Source organism: Ambystoma mexicanum, chromosome 5q, assembly GCF_040938575.1.
Source record: "Ambystoma mexicanum isolate Mex_15411 chromosome 5q, UKY_AmexF1_1, whole genome shotgun sequence".
NCBI lineage: Eukaryota > Metazoa > Chordata > Amphibia > Caudata > Ambystomatidae > Ambystoma > Ambystoma mexicanum.
Genome location: NC_090933.1, coordinates 69,580,222 through 69,604,242, shown reverse-complemented (window position 1 = coordinate 69,604,242; position 24,021 = coordinate 69,580,222). Strand labels below are relative to the sequence as shown.

General features: G+C 47.0%; 1 protein-coding gene across 2 annotated transcripts in view; it reads left to right on the top strand.

Moving 5' to 3' along the window:
• The first annotated feature begins 10,841 nt into the window (after positions 1-10,841).
• The window catches only part of LOC138497215 (uncharacterized), a 1,137,079-nt gene continuing 1,123,899 nt past the window's right edge, over positions 10,842-24,021 (top strand). For both annotated transcript variants that reach the window (XM_069620541.1, XM_069620540.1), the window contains exon 1: positions 10,842-11,063. In XM_069620541.1, coding sequence (XP_069476642.1) covers positions 10,979-11,063 — 85 coding nt within the window. In that variant the 5' untranslated portion in view covers positions 10,842-10,978. The remainder of the gene's footprint in view (positions 11,064-24,021) is intronic.

Below are 24,021 nucleotides of genomic sequence, written 5' to 3'. Positions count from 1 at the left end.
GGCGGCCTTTACCCAGTCACGCTTTAGGGTTCCAGCAGTCTTATGGCGGCCCAGTCTTTGGCTGTTTCAATTTGCGGGCTTATGCCCCCCCCCGCGGTGATGCCTTCTGGGTGGGGCCACCTGCCGCTCCGTGGGGGTCCCCAACCGCCTGTTAGAGGTGGCTCTTGGGTGTCAGTGGGACTGGGTCTCTCGCCACTGCACATGGCGCAGGGGGGAAGCGAAGGGAAGCCCCCTGCAATTGTTGCCGGCGGGAGGGGGTGGTGGGCAGGAAAAGAGAAAGAGATCCTTCGGTTCCCGGACCCTTCTTTGCTGCCTCTGGGCCCGGGTGTTTTCTGTGGGGCCCCCCTCGACCCGAGCGCCCAGCCGAACGCACACAGCGCACACGGCGGGCGTCGGGGAGGGGGGCCTCGCTTGTGGCGGTGGTTTGTTGTTGGTCGCCGGGGTGGGGGAGGATAGGTGGGGATAGGGGCCGTTCAGCCCACCTGGTCCCGGGTCCTGATTTTGCACGGGACGCTGCTGGAGTGGGCACCCCTCGACTGGAGCGGCGGGGAGACGGAGGGGGAGTCCCGCTCGCAGTGCTGGCGTGTTGGTGGTCGCTGGAGGCGGGGAGTAGGCGTGGGCCGCTCAGCCTACCTGGCCTCGGGGCCAGACGTTGTACGGGTTGGTGGGATGGGCACCCCTCAACCCAAGCGCCCCGCCGCTCGCACACAGTGTACACGGCAGGCGCCGGGGAGGGGGGGTCCTCTTATGCTGGCCGTGTGGTGGTTTGTTGCGGCCTTCTGCTCGGAGCAGCGGTTCCCTCGCGGTTCCCTCGCTCCACGGGTCCACGGCTACTGGGGCCCAGTGGCAATTTTTAACTTGAATTCCTCGGTCGGCCTCAGAGGATTCTGTCAAAGGTGCAGGGGGCCTCAAAATGCTCCAATTTTCATCTGACTTTTGGGGGGTGGACGCGGGTGTGTTCCCCTACCCGATTTTCTTATTTTGGGTTATGTACCCTTCAGGATTCTGCCAGGATGTTGCAGGATTCAGACGGCCCAGGCAGAGCGATGAAGGCTTAGACCAGCATCAGGCACCCCCTGGTGGTCTCTCTGTGTCTCTTTTTATTTGACCAATTTTTATGTCGATGTCCGTTTGTACTGCTGAGGTTTCTTTGCCTCCCAATCCAGTAATCATAAAATATCTTCCCTTAAATCTGGAAGGTTTTCCATGTATCAATAAGGCCTCTGTCCCGGTATCAATGAAGGCTCGAAACTCTTGTGTATTTTCTGACTGCCAAAACAATTTCACATTCACATGAGGTTGTCTGTCCACCTTAATATGGGCTGTTATTACCGGAGTTTAACCCTCATCCTATTCGTATTTAGACTGTGTGTGTTTAGATTCCCTTTCCACCATTGCACTCACCATCTTTCTAAAGTCAACATAAGTTGGCTGGGAACGCACAGATCTATCAGAAGACTCATCGTCTCCCCCCTCTGGAGACTGTCCAAAAGGATCCACCTCCTTTTTCGACTTATGTACGTCTTGTCGTTTCACTTGTTTGTAAGGCTCCTTTCCATCCAGGCCCTGTTTTTTATACAAGCACATTTCCCGAGTCTCAATCCCATCAATATCTTCTCGCGTCACACCATCCTTCAATAAAGCTAGAAACATGTCCTTTCTAGACACGTGAAAATATCGGCTGTCAACCCTCTTCCCAGGAGTGCTTGTTTGTTTGTTTATTTTATTAATAATGTCCGCCAGTCCCGGAGGTATGAGGGCGCAGAGGTACAAGAAGGCTTTAAGCTTAGGTTACAAGAGGGGACAAAGTACAGGTCAATATATACAGTTACAAAGTTACAGAGTACAAGAAAAGTCAGTCCAGACATATATGAGATGATAAAGTTACATAGAATATAAGAGAAGGGAGTGTACAGGCAGGTTATGGTAATATACAATACACATGTATACAGGGTATATATAGTACATATACAATACGGTAAGTGCCAAGCAGACAAGGTAGGTGGTCAGGGGGCTTTCAAGGGTAATATTACAGTGCCGGCTAGTAAGGTAGCATTACTGGTCTGTACCTTTAAGCCATTTGATAAGGTTATGGCTAAAGTTGATGTATGTTTGGTCAGCTCATAGGGGAGAGGGTAAGGAGTTCCAAAGCAGTGCTGCCTTAACTAGGAAACTGCTGACCCCGACTTTAGAAAGTTTGAATCTTGGCACGGATAGGCAGTTGGTGTTGGCTGTTCTAGCAGGCCTACTTGAGGATTTTCTGTTAAGTCTCTCGGTAAGGTAACATGGTGCTGCATTGTTTAAGCATTTGTGGGTGAGAGAGGCCGTTTTCAACCGAATTCTGTCGCTGGTTGATAGCCAGTTGTATTGTCTTCTCAACACTGAGATGTGCTCTTTTTTTGCTATATTTAGGGCAGCACTAAGGGCGTTGTTGTGGAGTGTCTGTATTCTCTTGACGATGTATTTGTTGGCACCAATGTAAAGGGAGTTACAATAATCCAGTTTGGACAGGATTAAGGCTCTAGCCAAAATGATGCGGCTATTTATAGATAAGAAAGGTTTACCCACTCTGATGAGTTTGCATGTATATGCAGTGGCGGAACCCATGGTGTTTACTTGTTTAGTAAATGTGAGGGTGGAGTCGAGGTAGAAACCTAAGGTTTTTACCTCTTTAGCAACTTTGATGAGGTTCCCGTCAATATTGAAGGACGTGTAATCAGGACTGAGTCTCTTGAGGCTCGATGTGGTGCCCAGAATAATGAGCTCAGTTTTATCATCATTTAGGCAGAGACAATGCGCGGCCATCCATGCCTGAATGATGATGTAAACTCTATTTACCAAAGCTGAATCCTTATCATAATCCCCTCAAAGTGGTAAGAGAGAGTGTGTCTTTCATTTCGCCCCTCCTTCTCCCTCTCTCTAGGTCGTTCCTCTGGTCTTTCCAATTCTCCAAGATCTGCCAGTTGTCTAATGGCATCCACCACTTCATCAGTTGTTTTACCCGTCATTCCCACTGTTAGGCAAAATTATATGCAGTACCCTTTGGGAGCACCATGCACAATTAAGACTAAAAGTGACAGTGCAAATTCACCTTTGGTAGAAGCCTGTACTACACAGTTAAAGTGGTAGCAGTGGCTGAGCAGCCAGACTTATCTCAAGAGTAAGTGAGCAGTATCAAATAGTTACACAAAGGTCAGCAATTACTATGATTCAGGCAAACACTGACTCAAGGTTTTCAAGTAAAAGAATATACATTTATTTCACTCTTCAGTTATATAACATGTCACTATTATAAGCAGTTTAAAAATCACACTCTTAATACACCACACAACTCCCAATAAGTTCCATACAAGTTAAGCTCACAAAATGAAGTGGGAGCAAAATGGCACTCCAGCAATTTAAAAGGGAGAGAAAGACAAAGTTAACAGAAATTGAAACACACCAACAGGTAAGTACTCAGGGCAATTGAACAAGAGAGACTACAATGAAAGAATCGGGTAGAAAAGCCTTAGGGCCAAAGTCAATGGGTCAAAAGTCTTTTGCTCAAGATCACACGGTTCAGGGTAGTTCGCGGTAAAGTTTGTGCCACGGATTCCGGACGAGGTTGGTTGGTAGAAAAGTTAGTTCAAAGAGAAAAGAAGGACAAGCCCTTGGTTTGGAGAAAGATTTCAAACACTTTCACCAGGGTTGAACGAAATGAGCAACCGGATTTGCACAGTACCTTAAAACGGAGAGGAGGCTGTAGCTGAGGCAGATGTTCCTGGTAGTTCCTGCAGGCTCACGGTTACTGAAGCGACTGTTGGACTGACAAGAAGTAGGAAGACTGGAGGGTCCTGCACTACCCAGGGAAGAAACCAGCAGCAGAGCAAAGCAACGAATAAAAGGTGTGCTCCTTAAAACCCAAGCAGGGTCCGACCTTCCTGGCTATCCGGCCCACTGTTGCTCTGTACAGCGAATTCGACCAGAGGAGGGGTCCTGGCTTGCAGTTTGGGTGAACTGGTTGGTCCCACCAGCTCAAGGGAAGAAGTTTCCTGGAGGATCTTCTCTGTCGTCGGATTCTGAAGATTCGGACCTGCAGCAGGGCTTCACCGGGTGGTTCAGTCGTTGTAGGGGTCCTCTTCCATCAGCTCCTCGTTGGTTCTTTTGTTCCAGTGGTGACTCTGCCTTTCCAGTCCCAGAGACCTGCTTTTTATGCAGTTTTCCGCCATTCATACAGCCTGGCTGTCAATCACACAGCAGGGTGGCTGTCCTGGCAAGGACAGTCACCCAGCCAATCAAACAGGAGTGCGACTTGGGTTACCAAGGGAACCCATGGCAGGGGTCCTAAAACCCCTCCCTCACATCCTGCCTACCCAGACTTTCAGGCACCTTAAGGAGGGCTTTGGTGCAGAAGCCCACGAAAAGACGGTGAACAAAGGGACCAAACCTGGTTTGGCGCGCAGAGTAAAACGCGAGAAAGACATTTACAAAAAGAAATGGCGAATAAACCCAGCCGGGACCGTAATAAAATATATATGGTCAAGCGTGTTTATGTTTGAGGCTAATATAATAGCCTAAAACAGTACCATGGTTATTTAAGATAACCGCGGTATACAAAATAGGGTAGATACCACTGCCACCAGCCAAGTCTTCATGTAAAGGGAGCGAAACAATGCTCCAAGAGACACAGACAAAAAGGGATAAGAATTAACCCTTTCCAGTACGCCATGTAAGATGGGGTGTACTGGGTCTGTGGTTAAAAGTGACTAACATAAAGTTAAAGGCAACTTTATCTTTTCCGGGGGGCAGTAGTCAGCCCCAGAAAATGGAGTCAGGGGGAGGTCTCAAAGACAACCCTGTGTCACTGCACTGAAGGTGCTGTGTAACACACATGAAAAAAATGATGCTATGGAGTGGGTGAGGCTCCATTGCCCAAGAACACACAAAAAGTAGAAATACACATAGCAAAACACATGTAAGAGTGGGAAAAAGGCTCACACTCTTACCAGGTGAAAAAAAGAAACCCTAGAAATCCAGCAAAGCTGCTGAGGGACTCATTAGGTAAGGGAAATCAGCCATTTATGAGAATTCTCCTTAACACCCGCCAAAAGGGTCATCATGATGTTTTTATATGCTGGAGGGGCCGTTCAAATAAGGATGTTTCTAGCAGAAACATATAGTTTTACCAACCCCATATGCTCCGGAGTTTCCAGATGAATGGCCTCCTTTATAGCATGTTCCCTAACTCTTTGAATAGCTTCTTTGAACGTGTACCATTTCTTATCTTCTGTCGGCCAATCTGACGTAATCAGGTATTTATGATTACATCCCTGTGCTGCTAACTGCAAAAGTGACATTTGTCCTTCGTCGCCATTAGCATCTCGAGGAGGGCCTGCACGCAGGGTCTCCTGTATCTGAACATCTTGCATCAAGGGCAGGAACCTAGCAGAATCTGTTGCATCTACTAAGAGACCTGCTGCCCCTTCATCTAACAGTCTAACCCTCCAGGCTAGTAAAGATTCACCAGCACTCTGTTTCAATCGGTTAATTATCTCCCTGACCTCCTGCTGTGAATAATCCTCAAGTGCAGTCATATCCACCCCACCTCCTCTCGGATTCAATGGATGACGACCCAACCTTCTGCGTACTATGGAGCTTAACAGTCACCTCTTTACGGGCCGGTTCTAGTTTGGATACAACTTCCGGTTCGGAACCACTATCGGTAGTAGTACTATCGAACACATCCCCATCCCACTGATCAGGGTCCCAATCTACATCTCCGGAACCAATCACAGTTGCCACCTTAAGAGAATTAACCCTTCCTCTTCTCTTTCGATACTTATAGTGAGCAACCCTTTACCGCAGCTCGTTCAGCTACCGCTTGGTATTGGTCTGTCTAAACCCATCATCCCCTGGCACCGTACCCCCTTCATATTACCAATCATGGTGGTTATCTCTTCTTCCGTAATAGGGGCCTCAAGTACCGCTGTTTTATCAGGGGAGAGTCGTGGGGTCGGGAGAGAGTTCAGAAACTCCTCAATAGTGGAGCTCTCACCTTCCCAATCAGTTTTATAGAGTTTCATAATGGGCAAGGAACTCCTCTGCTATTTGAGCGTCTTCGAATTGTTTAATTCCATCAGTTGGGTGGATTGCAACAACTCTTCTAGAATTTCTTTGCTCCCTCAATCTTCAGGCTACAATTCTATCACCTCTCTCCCCCTTCTCCATATACCTTTGTTTTAGAAAGGATAACTTTCGTTCCGTTTGGTGGATCAGGAGGGCTTTTAGTTCTGCTTGATATTTCTGGAGTTTCTCTAGTTTCCCTGGAAATATCTGGGTCTTCAATTTCCCCCCCGGTTGGAGGGATTGTATTTTATCCCTGAGTTTTGCTTCCTGGGCCACTCTCTCCCTTTTCCTTGTGGTACCCATTCCTATCAGGATTCCCTGGAGTGTTGCCTTGTGTTGAAAGAATTCTCTTAATGCCCCCAGCAGCTTTAAGGTGAGGTCCTTATCTTTTAATAACAGGTTGTTGCAGGTCCATCTACCCTTGTTCTTTTCTGTTGACCAGTCTCCCAATTTAACTAGCACTAGGTCATGGTCTGACCACGGCACCGTTACCATGGCGGACTGTGACACTTTGTTTTTTAAGTGACTTTCCATGAGGATATAGTCAATTCTCAAAAATGCATCATCAACTCTCGAGTAATAGGTAAATGGGGGTCACAACCCTGAACCCTTGCTAAGGAGTCCTCCACCCCCAGTTCCGTGTTAGTTTGCAGAAAATTGAGGCCCTGTTGCATTCCACTTGGGATGCCTTATGGGGGTTATTCTTTTCCTATCCTGTATCTAATACCATGTTAAAGTCTCCCCCTATAAACAAGGACCCCTCTGCGAAGGTTTGAATCGTACTCTTCACCCCATCCCAGAAATGTTCCTGGCCCTCATTAGGTCAATACACTGACACCAATGTCATCATATTCCCCTTAATTATCCCTTTCACCATCACAAATCGTCCCCCAAAATCTACCTTCTCAGCCTCAAACACAAAGTTCAGTCTACTGGCCACTATGATTGCAACATCTTGTTTTTTTGAGGTGTTGTCGAAGCGAAGTATACATTGTCAATCGACCTCGCCTTCAGAGTTGGTTCCCTCCCCCTATGCCAGTGTGTCTCTTGTAAAAACATAATACCTAACTTCAAGCGGGTAAGCTCACGGATCGTTAGCAATCACTTGTTCGGGGAGTTTGACCCTCTGACATTCAACAAGCCCATTGCCAAAGAATTATCCATACTTGACATTTCGTCCTGTAAAGTCCTCAATGAGTCTCCTCCGATTTTTCAAGTACCAACCTTGAGCTTTCAACCTATCACTAGTGTACATGTAATTCCCGACTTTCCGTAGAGTACCATTAATCGTATGGACAAACTTGTGACCCCCTGAATAAACAACAACATCCCCAACTCTCCCTACCGCCCCCCCACCAAGGCGTCTGGACTCCTGGCGATATTCGAAACATTGCTGGGCCAAACCTCCAAGAGCTATTTCACACCGGGCTTTCATTTCAACGTAATGACACCTCTGAGCCCCCCCACCCAAGCCCCCCCACTTGTCCCATCATCCGATCACCCCTGTTATTTGCACAGGGTAAGGCCAACGGCCATCTTTCATATCAGACAGGACATTTTTGGCCCACGTTGCTGGAGGCGGTCGTGACCTTCGCCGTTCTCCAGCTAGAGCTTGCAAAAGCTTCCCAGAACAGCTGCACTGTCTTAGGAGTATCAACTCCGTTCCCCCTCCAGGTTACTAGGGGGATTCCGGATTCAGCTTCTTGAATTTACATTGACCGTTCACTCTGCAGCTGTCTGCCGGACCTTTAATCTTCCATGCTCTGCTCAGAGTGTCCTCTTGGGCACTCTGCGAGGGCCCTGGCACTGCCTCCCTGGGAATCTCCTGTCTAACTCTGTTGATGTCTTCTTCCGTTATGTGTCTGTACTTGAACCTGTCGAATTCGAAGGACAGCGAGAAGGGAAAGACCCATCTAATCTCACTCTCTTGGAGTTGAGCCACTTCGTTAGGGGGCCACAGAGTCTCCTCCTGGTCAGGGTGAAGGCTGATAAATTGTGAAATATTGTAATTGTGGCCGTTTCCCATTCCAGAGGGCCCTTCTTCCTTGCCATGTCCAATATTTTCGTTTTCTCAGTGTAGTAATGAAATTTAGCCAGCACCGACCGTGCGCCCATGGAGCCCCCTCCAGCTCTGCGTGCTCTGTTGATGGTGGGCACGGTTGCATTGTCATTGTTAAATAGCTTCTTAGTCACGTTGTTTATTGCTTTCATTATGTCGCTTTGCGTTTCGCCCTCTCTTTCTCGAAAACCGGAGAACCTTAGGTTACACCAGCGTTCACGGTTCTCAGTTGTCCATTTTCAATGCACTTTGCTCTTCCCTTCTTTCCAGCTCTGAAATTCTCATGTCAATTTGGGTTTCTAAAATGTCCTCCGAGGATTGATTCGCCTCCAGGCCTTGAATTATGTCATCCATGTCGTCCACTTTCTTGTCAAGCCCATCTAGTCTTTTACTGATGTCTGCTCTGAACCCCCTTATTTCCTCTAGTAAGTCTGCCATGTCTTTCTTCATGTAATTGGGTTCCTCCATGGTCGGGGGCAAGGCGGGGGCGTTGGTACTAGTGTCTGATGGATGTTGGATCTGTATTGGTACTTTTGGAGGGCCGACGCCCAACTCACGGGTGTGGGGAGTTCAAGCCAGTTCTCTCAGGTGGAGAGATGCCTCCATGTGGGGGAGGTTATAGCTGGGGCGTCTTTGTGTAGTGTTCTTCCCAAGTCTCTCACCTCTGCCGAGCTGGTCTTCCCCCAGGAGTTTAGCTACCACTGAACATCAGGGGGGGGATTCACACTATAATGCTGGTCAGGCTTGCTCCCAATCACCTCTCGGGTCGATGCCGGGGGATACAATCATTTTTTCCTGCGGGGAGAGACGCAGAGTGACACTTTGTCTGGGGGGCCCCCCTCCTCCGGAGTAAATCCTACTATGTTCCCAGGTGTGTGGTTCTAGCGCTGAGTCGAGGCTGGGGGGAGGTCAAGTGGCACTGGTGTAGTATAAACTCCCCTGGGGGATCAGGCTGTACCGGCTCAAGTTTGTGCTCCCCCCAGTCGGAGGTAAACCAACAGGGCTTCTTGTGGGGTTTCAACCCGTGGCCACTTCAGGTGCTTGTTTGTGCATGCAGCCTCTTGGATGCTCCAGGCTCGTGATGACAGGTGTAATAAATCGAGGCCCCGGAAGGGGATCTGTGGGGGGCGGGCCCGGCGACAGTGGATCCAGCCCTCACACCCCCTCCGGAGCGTGATCGCCGTGGGGACAACCCTCTCTCACCCGCGGGTCACCCACCTTCCTGTCAGCCTCGCTTGCTGCCGATTTTCTGGTGGTCCCCAGGCTATAGCCTGATGCTGCTCGTTTTTGCTCCTGCCCTGTTCTCTCAATCCGGTCAGGTGGCCCCAGACAGCCTCCCACACCAGGAGTAGGGTGTTTGCCTCCACGCTGCAAGGCTTCTGCTATGTGAGGGATCGAGGCTTTCTCTCTATTCTCTTTTTTTCTCCACCTGTTCTTCTTCTCTTGGTTGTCCTTAGCGCCCCCCCCCATTGCACAAATCACTCCCTGTGGGGTGGGGGGGCCGGGTGCCACCTTGACTCTGCTGCCCCGGGCCCGCCCCATGCCACACTGAGCCTGTGAGGATCTACTTACCTCTCCTGTTCAGCTCTGGATATCAGGGTCACCTCCTCCCCTCCTCTGTGGCTCTGAGGGCTCACTGGTGTCAAACCCAGGCGAGTCAAGGATCTCTTCCTGTCGCGTGGTGGCCGCTTCTCTCAGGGCCTCTATGGATCCCCGCGTTCAGGTAGCCTCTGCCAGGAACTCCTGAGCGGATCGGGGGCTGTGCTTGCTGCAGCTCCTCTGCCTCGGGCCGTATTTCGCCTTCCCTTGGGCTGCGAGGGTCAGGATTGCACCCCTGCGATGCCCGTGCTCTTATCTCGCTGCAGGTTTTACTCCCAAGCACGATGGAGAGCTAGCTGGGGGGGGATAGGGGGGCCTCTAATCCCCAATGGCTCGGGGGAAGAGGAGCAGCACAGAAGGATCGCCACATATCTGCACCCCCTGGTGGCCGATCTGAAATCAGAGTTTCTTGATGGCAATAACACATGTTAGCATTTTCTTCATACATTTCTTTACTGGGGACTGGGGTTATTTGAAGAGGTATGGTTGGAAGATTTCTTAGGGAGTTTTCTCACAGAAACTGGAGTCTTTGTCCCCAAAGGGGAGTCTCTCCCAGTGAGGTACTACTTGCCACGATCTCTAGGGAGGGTGTGCCAGAGCAGGCTCACCCCCCTAGCCTCACAGGCGGACTACCCCTTGGGGAGAAGAAGGGACGAATTCTCAGGATTTGTCACAGTACATAGCAGTGCTAGCTTCCTCGGTTCTCGTCTCTGATGTGTTTCCCTTTTGCCATATAGCACCTTTAGCAGGGAAGTTGTCATATAGTAAGCAGGCACGCATGCTGCAACCAAGTCGGAAGGTAACAAGGTATCCAGTAAAGGTTACATTTGTGAGGTGATTGCATTTTGTCTATTAGGAAATTGGTTATTGGTATTAGCAACTTTTGCAGGCTTCGACTGTTTTACTCTGTCTCTCTTGGCTTCATTTCCTCACCCTGAACCGGCATCATTTGACCACAGGGGTCTCTTAGCCTCCACAAGAGGGTTAATGGTTTGAAAAACTTTCACTTCCTTCCACCGGTGCCTTTTGTTTTTTTATGCCACATACTTAACTTCTCTTCCACTCACTCTTCCTGAGGGCTGGCCAGCGAGCAGTTCACACAGCTGGCTCAGAAACGGGGCTCAATTTCACTGTGTCTGCTCGCTTCATGCAACTTTTCGACATACATTAACCTGTTAAAGAAATCAACGCAGTCAAATCTTTTTGCTGTTACTTATGGAGTTATTTCTGGTGCTTGCTGTCGTAAACCTATTCCTTTCCGGTGCCGAAAGCATCCTGAGCTGCAGGGACTATTTGAGCCGTAAGTTACTTCATTTTTCAATGCACATCGATAACTTTTCCCGCTTAATAATAACAATCTGCAAACAGATGAAACTACACAATGCATGGCTTTTGGGGAGGATGCTTGATAGGTGGTATTTTTCTTTTATGAAACGATGGTTTCCCATTCATGGTGTATTTCCTGGCGATCTTTTTGTGGAATTCCATTGCAGAATTGTGCGCAGGCAGACCTGGAAGCGTGCAAACCTACTTCTTTGACATTCAATTTGAATGCAATCCTAAAACACATTTCTGTAGAGACCAGTGCGGTGTAAAGCTTTTAACAGAGACCTATCGTTTATATCACATTTTTCCGGCAGGCGCTATATTCATTCACGTTTTGTACTCGACGTGCATGCGTGTTGCGGTTAACATACAATATGTGCTGTTTTTGAGACCTGGCCTACCCCCACGCCCTTCCACCTTCCCTTTGCAGGGCTGGGCTGCCATCATCTCTTCCTTCGCACTGGCTGGCTTGTTATTGTACGGGGAGTGGGACATCCTTTTTTCAGCACTCATAATGGTTTTCATCTAAAAAGGAAAAGTCCAGTTAACCTTTTCTCATAGCTTCCCGTCTCGCTGTAAAGTTAAAGCACGGTAAAAGCAACGAGTCACCGTATTTGAAAAACATTTTTTTTAAATGCGTCATAACAATGGAACGTCCAGTGGCGGGAGTTTATTTTATAGCTATATGTTTACAAATGGGGGTCTTTTTAAATGAAGTACTAATTGCATGGTGTTAGGGAGAATTCTCATTTATGGCTAATTTCCCTTACCTAGTGAGTCCCTCAGCAGCTTTGCTGGATTTCTGGGGTTTATTTTTTCCACCTGGTAAGCGTGTGAGCCCTTTTCCCACTCTTACAGTGTATTTTTGTGTGTGTTGTACTTTTTGTGCTCATGAGCTATGGAGTGTCACCAACTCCCTAGGCATCCTCTTTTTACTTGTGTGGCACCCAGCACCTTTAGTGCAGTGACAATGGGATGTTTTTTAGACTTCCCTTGTGAACTCCATTTCTGGGGATGACTACTGTCCCCCAGAAACCTGTAAAGTCTCCATTGGCTTTACTAGTCCTTTTAAAATACAGATCCAGTACAAGCCATCTTGCAATGGAGTACTGGAGGGGAATATCTTTCCCCTGTCCTTCTGTACCTCAAGGGGCACTTTGTGTCCCCCTTCCGGACTCGACATGGCTGGTGGCAGTGGTAACTATCATTTTTACACGGATTCCTGTGTTAGTGGTCTGGCTGTGGTGACAGACGTGAACATAAAACCTGCTACCCCATATCATTTTTATCGTGGATCCTAGCATGCTTTTTCGCCATTTTGTGTTGGAAAGGTCTTTCTTGTTGTTTGCTTTTCGCGCCAAACCAGGTTTGGTTTCCTTGTTCGCCGTCCTTTGGCGGGCTTCTGCAATGAAGCCCTCTTTTGGCGTCTGGGTGTCTAGGTGGGCTGAATGTGAGGGAGGGGTTTAGTAACCCCCTGCACAGGGTCTCCTTGGAGACCCAAGTCGCACTGGACGGGTTGTCCTGCTGTGTGATTGACAGCCACGCTGTGTGAATGGGGGATTTTGGCATACAAGGCAGGACTCTTGGGCTAGAAGTTAGAGTCGCCACTGGAACTACAAGAACCGAAGAGAAATGGAGAAGAAGACGGCTGCTGCAACTCCTGGATCCCAGTGAAGCCCTGCTGCAGTCCTGAGCTATCTACCCTTCAACGACAGAGAAGATCCAGTCCGGAGTCTTCTTCCCTTGAGCCTGGTGGGATCAACCAGCTCACCTTCTACAGACAGAGAATCCTCTTCTGGGTCAAAATCGCTGCACTGAGCTGTAGTGGTCCGGATAGCCATCAGAAGAGCCCTATACTGTTTTTAAGGAGCACACCTTTTATTCATCGTTGCTTTGCTGCTGCTGGCCTCATCCCTGGGTAGTGCAGATCGCTCCAGACGTCCTCCTTCTTTTCCCCACGACTGAAGCTTCAGGAACCGTGAGTCTGCAGGAACAACCAGGAACAACTGCTGTAGCACCAGCTTTCTTCAGCTGAATAAGGTACTGTGTCCATTTGGTCGTTCTCTCCGTCCGACCATGAGGAATTGGGGTGAACCCATTTCCTTTCCGAAGGCTTGTCCTTTCTTCCTTCCGTCTCATAACTTTTGCTTTCCTTTGACAGTATCCACTACTCCTGGCAACTTTAATCTTGAACTATTCTAACCGTGTGATCCTTGACAACAGAGCCCCCGCTCCATTTGACACTGGGGCAGGCCTATTGACTTTTATCTGCCTCTTAGAAAACGTCCTCTGATTCTATTGCCTTGACAAAAGTATTGCCTATGATTTTTATCCACCATTCCCTTGTTTTAATTCTCTGTGCTAAGTGTGTTTGAATTCAGGTGCATTTCTGCCTGCGGGTACGCTTTATTTTCGTAAAACCGAACTGTCAAAAAGTGATCGCGTATTAACCCACGGTAACGTCTTTGTTTAGAAACACTGGTCTGTCAAATCCTAATGTACTTACCTTGAATTGACCTGAACAAGAGGAATTGGTTGTGTGTAGTATATTTAGAGTGTGGTTTTATTTAATAGAAGTGAAGTGTTTTGTGAACAGATGGTTTAAAAATAAATGTACTTATATTTTTTAACCAGAAACCTTGAGTCAGTGTTTGAGTCACAGTAATTGTAGTCCTTTGTGTAATCCCTACTACTCATTTGCTCTTGCGATAAGTCTGGCTGCTCAGCCATCGCTACCACTTTACTGTGTAGTACAGGCTTGTACCAAAGGTGAAATTGTACTATCACTTTAGTCTTAATTGTATGCAGTGTTCCCTAAGGGTACTGCATATGATTTTGCCTAACACATGGAAGGGACAGCCAACGTTAGCACTTAAATTACTTACCTTCTTCATTTAGAAAAAAGAGTGCAAAAACAGACAAAATCACCTCAACACGTTGTTTTTGCATTCCGTCTTGTAAAAAATGTACATTTTGCTCGTCACATATGCATGGCGGGCAGCATTTACAATGGATTACTATGGAATCTGTCTTCTTTTATTTGGTGCTTAAAAAAGTAAAATTCCTTGCAATCTATCGATTTTATGCCAGCATGTATGTGAGGCTCTCATAATACCATAGAAGTAGCATTTGAAGCCATAGGGGCTCATTTGATATGAGCATAACATTCCGTGCAGGACCATGTTACTTGTAGACTTCCATGTAGACAGATCCCTGCTGCCGAATTTTTATCCTTTGCATGGCAGAGTGCAAAAGGTGAGGGCAAAAGGCGGCGTACAAGCCCCTTCTTCTGCGTTACAAATGGATGAAAATTGGGCATAACATTAATGAGAGATGTAAAAGCCCTAGGGCCTCATCACGAGTTTGTCCTCAGCCCTTAAATGTGGGAGTAACGCTACCACCGCAGTAATTAAGGGCTGGCCAAATCATGAGTTGGCTGGAAAGTTAGGAGTTTTACCTCCAGTTTTTTGTTGGAGGTAAAATACTCCACTTTCTGCCCCTATTTTGTCGCTATTAGCGTGACGCTGATTGCACCGGTGCTAATAGCACCCACAATCACCCAATTCCGAATGGGAACTTACCGCTGCACTGCTACTCAGATCTGGCTTAATAGTGACAGACCGAGTAGCGGTAACACTATTTGCGTTGGTGGTATCCCGGCGGATACGGCCAAGGCTCTGATAGAGCCTTTGAGCTTTTACATCTTTCATTAACGTTACCTAGTGCCGAAAAAGAGCAATGCACACCGGAAAAGTTATTTCCGTTCTTTACCCTATTCCGCCGCCAAATGACTTCAAAATCTTCTAGTGTAAAAGTAAGGCGTAAACTTCTTTATGCCATGATTTTTCAGCAAACGCTTACATGCCAGGACTCACAACCCGTAGTGTAAAAGCCTTACATTTACACTACGGGGATTTTTACACCATTTAGTGTCGGCATAGGGGCATGTAACGGAGTTAACAGTTACACTGTGCATTCTTCCTCTGCTGTGGTTTTAGACCAGCGTGATATTTTTTTGCGCTGTCATAAGACCAGTGGATAGACAAAGATTGTTCTGTTCACTAAGAAACTGGTGGCAGCACCCGCTAAAAGCAGGAGGATTTCATTGGAATCCATTTTAAATGCTGCATAAGGCATAAATGGGAAGTGACATTTACACCTTTTACAAAACTGAGTGCAAAAACAAAGCGTAAAGGTGATTCCGACTTTTTTGACACTTTGGTTTTCCACTCCTTTTTGCAAAAGAACAAAAATGCATGGAGTGTAGCAAACAACGGAACCCTCCATGCAGTTAGGACATTATATGAAATGACCACCATTGCAGTGTCTTCATATCTCTTACACATGAATTGCTTTCCAAGTATCAACCCCGCGTTGGTTCATAACATCCACTTGGATAGACATCTGTTGTATTATCTGGCGATGTAATGCCTTACTGGGGCGCATGAGGGTTTTCAACTTCGATTGATCATTCATCCGTTATAGACCGGATCGGATAGGCCTATAAGACAACAATGCAATGCCCGAATCAAAAACGCAAAATGCTAGTGTGGGGCAGTTTTTTCGGTAAAAATTTTGGCCACTTTTTTTGCCCAATGTGGGCCCATTTGATGAGTTACTTCACCATGTGGCTATTAGTATTGACGGAAACGTCCAAAATGACAGATAAAAAAATGACTGAATGTGTGATTTGGCCGAATTTGGGTTGTTTGAAAATTCTGAACGGCCGAAAAGTTCGACCAGATCACTCATTCGGTGCTGGGTGGTGCAGGGGTGTCCCCCGCACCCTTGCTCACTATATTATGAGCAGGAGTTGTGGGGGTGTCCAAAGCACCCTCCGGCGCCGATCCCTGATCACGGAAGTGAAAGGGAACAGGCGTTGCAGGGACACTGCGAGATAGTGGCCGCAAGGTAAGTAGGGCGGGGGGGGGGGTACTGGTGTTGGGTGGGTGTGGGTGGGATCGTGTGGTGAAGGTTTGGGTGGGGGCGGGGACCAAGTTGGAATTGTTCAGGGGAGAAAAGACCAAAGGTTATTTCTGCAAAACAATCTTCGGTCTTTTCTCACTTGAACATTTGGACCTCGGGCTTTCAACCCCGATCCGTTTTGACCCTTGTTGCAGAAATAAATATTCTTTGCATTGCACAATTTGCATTAGAAAAAAAAACCTTTGGGTGCTATTCAAACAGTCTGTCACAAAAGGAATTATTTGCATTTTGCAACTGTGGGCCAGTCCACTCTTTATTGGTGCCCGAGACAATTTTATGCCCTAGTCCGACCCTGGTTATAGACCCTTCCTCAGCGCCCACCACTTCTTCTGCAAACGCGGTTTGCGATGAATAATGTGAACATGGCTTTTATTTGGGTATGACATTTTTCTCTGAAAAAGATGACATTGCTCAAACGTATCAATAAATGTGTCCACAACTCAACACTACAATCCCGCCGACAAAACCTTAAAACGCATTTATGAATGGCTCCTGTTGTTTGTAAATCACCACTCCACTGCCATTGTCATCCCTTGAGATAACTAGGTATGGTGGTGGTATCAGTATTCTGTATTTCCACTGGTGGTATGGATTTACAAGCAGTGGTTATCCCAGCTAGTGTCCATGTACCTTTTTCATCGTTTACAGTTATTCCGAAACCTAGCGGCCCGCATTGCTACGGATACTCCTTATGGCTCTCCCATTTCTCCTATACTTCGCCTACTCCACCGGCTGCCGGTTCAAAATCAAGTCATGTTTAAATCCCTTTGTATCATCCACCGGGCCTACTATGGTCTAGGGGCATAGTGCTTGCAGGAGAGATTTCAGCCCTACGTGCCGGGCCATTCTCTCCGCTCATTTGACGCCTGTCTTCTTCAGGGTCTGTCTGGGCCCTTAAATTGTCTCTGGCACCAACGGGAAAGTGGTTCATAGTTGCAAATGGCTATTCATGACTTTTGTGACAGACCATTTGAGTAGTACCCAAGGAGGAGTATTTTGATCAAATGTGATGCAAATTGTGCATTTTAAAGACTATTTATTCAGCAACACTGGTCAGAACTACTAGCTGCATAATGAAGTAACTCATCAAACTGGCCCACATTGGCCAAAAAAACGTCCCACTTTGACCCATAAAACTGCCCCACACCAGCATTTTGTGTTTTTGGTTCGGCCATGGGTCTATTGCCCTAGAGGCCAGTCCAAGCCTGGACTTCTCCTTGTTTCTCGATTCAGGCTTGTTTGGATGGGTGGTCGCTCCTTTTCCATCACAGCAGCTAAGTTATGGAACAACTTCACTTTCCTCTTCGAGCTACAGGAGATACTTTTGTTCCATCGATTTTTGAAACCTACTTATTCTAGGCTGCTCCTAGCTCTGCTGTATTCCCCTAGCGGCATGATATCTCCGCCGAACGTGCGTTTTATAAAAACCTATAACATATAACATGTTATGTTATTTTGCATTTATATAGCGCCTTATATACCATTGGTATGGTCTGAAGGCGCTGGTAGGTTGAACGCCCTTGGGAACCGAAGTTCAGGTCTGTAGAGAGATTAGAGAGAGTCCAAAGGTGCGTGTGCGCACCAGGTATGTGTGCACCTGGTGTGGAATTCGTGTGGTAGCTGCTTCTTAGCGGTAGGTGTGGTGGTTGAGAGATCAGGAGTATGTGTTCCCTCTGGCAGGATTTATCCAGACCGAGTGTGGCTGCGTTAGGCCTGAGGAGAACGCTTGGCTGGGGGTGTGAAGCCAGCAGTGTTTACTTAGAGTGATGGGAGTGAGCGGGAGATGTTGATATGAGAACAGTTATACCGAATGGTGTCATAGTATCACTGTGTTCTGGTTGAGTGGTGGTGTAAAGAAGAGAGTAAGCGTGGGGTGTGGTATGATATATGGTCTTTCAAATGTTCCCTGCATTCCAAAGCAATATTATGTGCGTCACGCAGTTCTATGTGATCAGGTCCATTCTATGCATTTTATTAATTTCAGGCGTTCAAGATTGCACTACACACTCCTGTCTGCTCGATACACTCACGCACTCTAGTCCAACTTGCGTGCTCTAGTCTATCCCTCATTCTCCAGTGAGTTCCACGCATGCACTCATGTATTCCATACGCATGCGCTCCTGTCTTCCACGCGCGTGCACTCCTGTCTAACCCGCGCATGTACTCCTGTCTGCCTACGCACTCATCCGCTCTGTATACTCCGTTCTGTACGCTCATCCGCTCTGTCCAGTCCGCATACTCATCTGCTCAACATACTACTCGTCCGCTCTACGTACTACACATCCGCTCTAAGTACTACACATCCGCTCTATGTACTCAACCGTTCAACACACTCCTCCACTCTACATACCCATCCGCTCCATACACTCATCCTTCCATGCGTTCATCCGATCCACATACTCATCCGCTCCACATACTCATCCGCTCCACACCCTCATCCGCTCCACATACACTCGTCTTCTCCACATACACTCGTCCGCTCCACACACTCGTCCGCTCCACACACTCGTCCAAACGGCACACTCGTCCAATCTACACACTCCTCCAGTCTACACACTCATCCAATCTACACACTCATCCAATCTACACGCTCCTCCGGTCCACACACTCATCCGGTCCACAAACTCGTTGGCTCAACATACTACTCGTCCGCTTGACATACTACTCATCCGCTCTACGTACCCATCCGTTCCACACACTCATTCGTTCTACGTTCTACGTATTTATCCGCTCCACACACTCATCTGCTCCACACACTCACCTGCTCCACACACTCATCGGCACCACACACTCATCGGCACCACACACTCATCCGCTCCACACACTCGTCCGCTCCACACACTCGTCCGCTCCACACACTCGTCCGCTCTACGTACTCGTCCGCTCTACGTACTCATCCATTCCGCACACTCATCCGCTCTACGTATTTATCCGCTCCACACACTCATCCGCACCACAAACTCATCCGCTCCACGTACTCGTCTGTTCCACACATTCAGCCGCTCTCCACACTCAGCCGGTCTCTACACTCACCCACTCTCAGCCACTCTCCATACTCAGTCGCTCCACACAGTCATCCGCTCTACACATTAATCCGCTCTCCGCACTCATCCGCTCTCCGCATTCATCCTCTCCCTACGCTCATCCGTTCCCCCCACTCAGCTGCTCTCCACACTTATCCGCTCTCTACGCTCATCCGCTCTCTACGCTCATCCGCTCCCCACACTCATCCGCTCTCCACACTCATCCGCTCTTACACGTTCATCTGGTCTAAACGTTCATCCGGTCTATATGTTTGTCCGTTCAGTATAGTCATCAGTTCTACGCCCTCATGCGTTCTATTCGTTTCTCTGTATTTACGTACTCATCATCTCTACACATACTCATCAACTCTACGCGCTCGTCCGCTCTACACACCTAACCACTCTACACGCTTGATGGCTTTAGTATGTTCATCTATTCTATACACTCATCCGATCTCCATACTCATTTGATCTTTCAAGTCGTCTGTTCTTCCTTTCATGCACTCTTCCACTTAGTGCATTCCTCTGTTCTATACGCTTCATCCGTTCTAAATATTTCATCCATGTCATTCACTATGTTCCCTCCTCATTCATCATGTCCATTTCATCAGTTTAGATCTCCTTACTTTCTCAATGATTTATTCATATCATCCACTTCACTGTTTTGATCTACATTACTCGTTTAGTTCTGTTTGTCTTTCTAGTTTACATTCAAGTTTATTAGCTGTCAATTCTCGCATCTGGTAGTTTGTTGGGTCGGTGTCATTGTGTTTTTTACGAGTTGAATATGTAAGATGTGTATAATATGTGAGAAATATAATTTAAATTTTGTAAAGGTTATTCTAACTAAAAACAAATTTTTAAAAAATACATAACATAACATATAACATTATAGCCAGTGGAAAAGAAAATGCTGATGGAATGCATATCCTCCTATATTTTCTCCAGAGCCATGAATACTGCTTATTGTAAAATATCACTGGTAATACCATATAATTCCGGGGCTGGTGTAGTGCCCTCAAGCAAACAACACTGTTGTGGGATTATTTGAGTGTTTAGTGACTGCACCCCGGAGATGCTTACAGTTAAGATAGCCTTCCACCCACCACTTTTTTGGTTGTAGTTTGTCACCTTATGTGAAAGAGGGTATGCCCAGACGTGGGTCCCTTACTCGCTGTACCACAGGAAAACAAGCGGCACCTCACTGAGGAGGCCCAATAAGACTGAAACCTGTCTGGGGTTCCTTGTGTTTCCGTGCACAGGGGACCTGGCCTAGCAGTTCGGGCTGGGCTGCTACCATTGTTGGCAGTGTCTGACTGATTTGCATATGGCTGGACCCCTTTTGTGAAGGTGTAGATGAGCTAAGAAAAGGTGGTGTGGAATGTTGCCCAGGGAAGTGCCAGTGGTTCAGATTTATACAAAACCTTCCACCCATCACTTTTTTGGCTGAAGACAATTTTAAGATCTGCTGAGAAGTTATTTTACCATGTGTGCTAACAGTCACTATTTTAAAAGGGGTGGGGGGATACATTTCCTGTGCTGGGAATTGCTATTGTTAATGGATTTACGACAGTATTTTACAATGAGCAGTAAATCAGTGGTAAACAGGCAGAGCAGATGTTCAATCTTGCAGATTTTGGCACCTCTATAGATTCTGGTACTGTTCAAATGACCATATCTTCCCATTACCAGCGTCTTTTGCACCCTTTCTGGAATGAGGCCCACTCTGTCTAAGAGGGTAATTTCTGGAATGAGGCCCACTCTGTCTAAGAGGGTCATTTTTGGAATGAGGCCCACTCTGTCGAAGAGGGTCATTTTGTAACCCCAGAGTGGAAATTAAATCCAGGTCTAAAAGACTTACGCCAGTGTTTATGCTTTTTTAATATTCTGCGTCATTTTCACTTGGTTTTTCTGCTGGCAGTGTGGGAGACAGAATGGAATATATGCTTCTGTTTACCCTTCTTGCTACACCTGCTAAACCACCTTATTTTAACCCCAGCACAAGATTTACACGCAGACTATAACAAATGGATTCCTATGGAATCCACCTATTTTTAGCATATGCTAAATGCATGCCGATTCCATCCATTGTAAATGCCGTTTGCCAAGCGTATTTGGGAGGCAGCGTTCACACTTTTTGCAAAAGCCCTGTGTAAAATCGAAGTATGCAGGAATTTTTCTCGGTTTTAATGCTTCTGTTTCCCACTCTGTTTGGCAAATTAGGAACATTTTACTATGGTGACCCAACAGCACGTAATTGCTAATGCTGGGGGGGGTCCCCTTTATACAATTACCCATTATATGTTTCCAATCATCTGAATGATTTATATGTTACATGAAATCAGTTTGACAAATACATCAGATTAATTTTCCAGAATAATTATGATAAAACAGTTTGCCTGTCTGTCAAGTCCGTGAATCCCAAGTTCATGCATATAACTAAATGTTTAAAACATATTATTATGGTTAAGTTTATCTAAGCAAGCCTTTGAAAATCAATGCAAACACTTTGCTGTGCGAAACAAAACCCCAGAAATGTGTCTGTTTTAGTCCCTGAAGAAAATACAACTCAGACATGTCCTTGTGCTGCTCATGATATCTCACATCCTGATCATGAAATTCAAAATGCAATCTTTACAATTATCTTCACAGTCCAATTGGGCGAGTTGTGTGTTGGCTCTCAATGAGGAAACTGTCGGTGTGATACTACAGTGTTTCCGTAGAACTTTTGGTTTCTCATGTCCTTTTCGCGAATGCAGTGACTATATCGAATACAAAACAACTAATGAAAAAATAACGAATGAAAAAACAACTAATACCAAAATGACTAATTTTGGAAAAAACAGTAGTTAGGGGCGAACCCCCAAAAACAATGAAAAAGAAATGATTTATTTTGGAATTAGTTGTTTTGTATTCGTTATGTTTCCATTCGTTATTATTTCATTAGCTATAATTATATGTGACCCTTTTCGAACCTTCGGCATGTACATGGCATTTGCGATGGCATGTGTGGCATCAAGAGCGCTCCATGGCGGTGGGTGAGTTATAGTGATTTTGTGGGGTTTTGTTGTTTTGCACTGCGAACGTAATGTAATCAAGATTTCTAAAGATGATTTTATTAATGATATACGCTTACATACATGTAGTGTCCACTGGTGGACATGGTTATCGGCCATGCTCCGGAACCTCCAACCCATAAATTACATCGAATGAGCCTGGCCCAGGATCCTCTTTGGCCGAGGCACGGCCAAAGCCACCTTCTAGCCACACATTGTGACCAATATGCATGGCCTGCGGCCACTTTTTCCAGGGCTTTACCTTGATGGTCCTGGCACCTGCATGCCATCCATTGCATCCAATGTGCATCACCTGAAGCCTTGCCCAGGCAACACTTCCAAATATCATGCCCTAGCCTCCTCCAAAGTAGCCAACGGACTGGCCTTGGTCTGGAGCCATCCCCTAGAGCCCGCCAAGTTACTTCCAGCTGCCACTTACACCAATAGTGGCTCTTTAAATATAAATAAATTATCAAATCCTTGGACCACTGACCGATACCCAGTGGCTACTTTGGGGAGCTTGGTGCGTAAGGCCAAGGCCAGCCTCGTTGGCTACTTTGGGTGGCTTGACATGGCATGGAGCTTGGTCGAAGGCCATGTCCTCCACAATTTAGCCAGTGGCCCACAGACTTACTATGGAAAAAAGTGGGCTCCTTAGATAACTTCAACTGATGTGGGGCATGGACGACGGGCATGCACCGGGCAGTGTTGTGAAAGGCCATGGGCAGTGGCTCACAGATCCTTTGTGGTGGTAAAGGGACATGTGACACTGTACCCTCTCTTTGATGTAGGTGCTATCATGATTTTATTTCCCTGTTGCATATTCCACACGTACAGGCGTGATCTACTCCACCAGTAATCGAACATATGATTTCATATGTGATGTCATTTGTGACGGAATCAGTGTGTTGCTGTTTCCAATGATGCCATCAATGATGTAATACGTGATGTTGTACCGTAATTTTCAAGTGTCCTTGGGTGGCTTAACTGTAACCCTTTAAGTAATCCTTCTTACTCCTCAGACTCCTTAGCGCCTCGATGCCCGTGGGCTGTAGTGCGCTTTACAAATATAAATAAATAAAATGTTATAGGTGATGACTTCAGTTTTTCTATCCACTGTGATATCATTAGTGTGCTCATGGGTTGAACAACGAGGGGGGAGGGGGGAGAGTTATTATGGTGGCGCAGCTTCCTACACTTTTCGATTTTCAAATTGTTTCACTGAATATATAAATATACATGTAGTGTATATGTTTTATATGTAAACTGAGAGGTTTCTGCGTGTATTGTGCAACAAAGTGCCCCACAAGTAAGCTTGTCTGGCAATACAGCACTGTACATTATTAACTCTTTCTTTTCGTCCCCCTAACCTCTATGCACCAAACTGAAACATTTTCATGGCATATTGTTCCTAACCCGTGACACCACCCACACAGTGGCAATAAGACAGTTTGCCTCATTACGAGGTTGGCAGTAACCTGCCGGTGCGACCGGCGGGTTGCTGCCAACCCCATAACGGCGAATCCGGTGCCTGGCTTCCCGGTGCCACCGGGACATTACAAGTTTCGGTGGTGCGGGAAGACAGGCACCGGATTTCGCAACTCCCATTTCCTGTAGAGTATCATGGGACTCTATGGGAGTGGGGAGAAAGAATGGCACCGTTGCTAACGGTGCCAGTGCTTCTGTGAAAAGTCTGCCTATCGGGGCTGCTGCGCCCGGCATATTTCAACATATGGCGAGAACCGGAAGGTGGGAAACACTGACACAGCACCCAGGTGCCTCCCGAATCATAGCTCCAAGGAGGGGGAGCAACCCAAGGTCCAGAAGCACAGGGGCCAGAAAGCCCACACACGGACAACCACAGGGT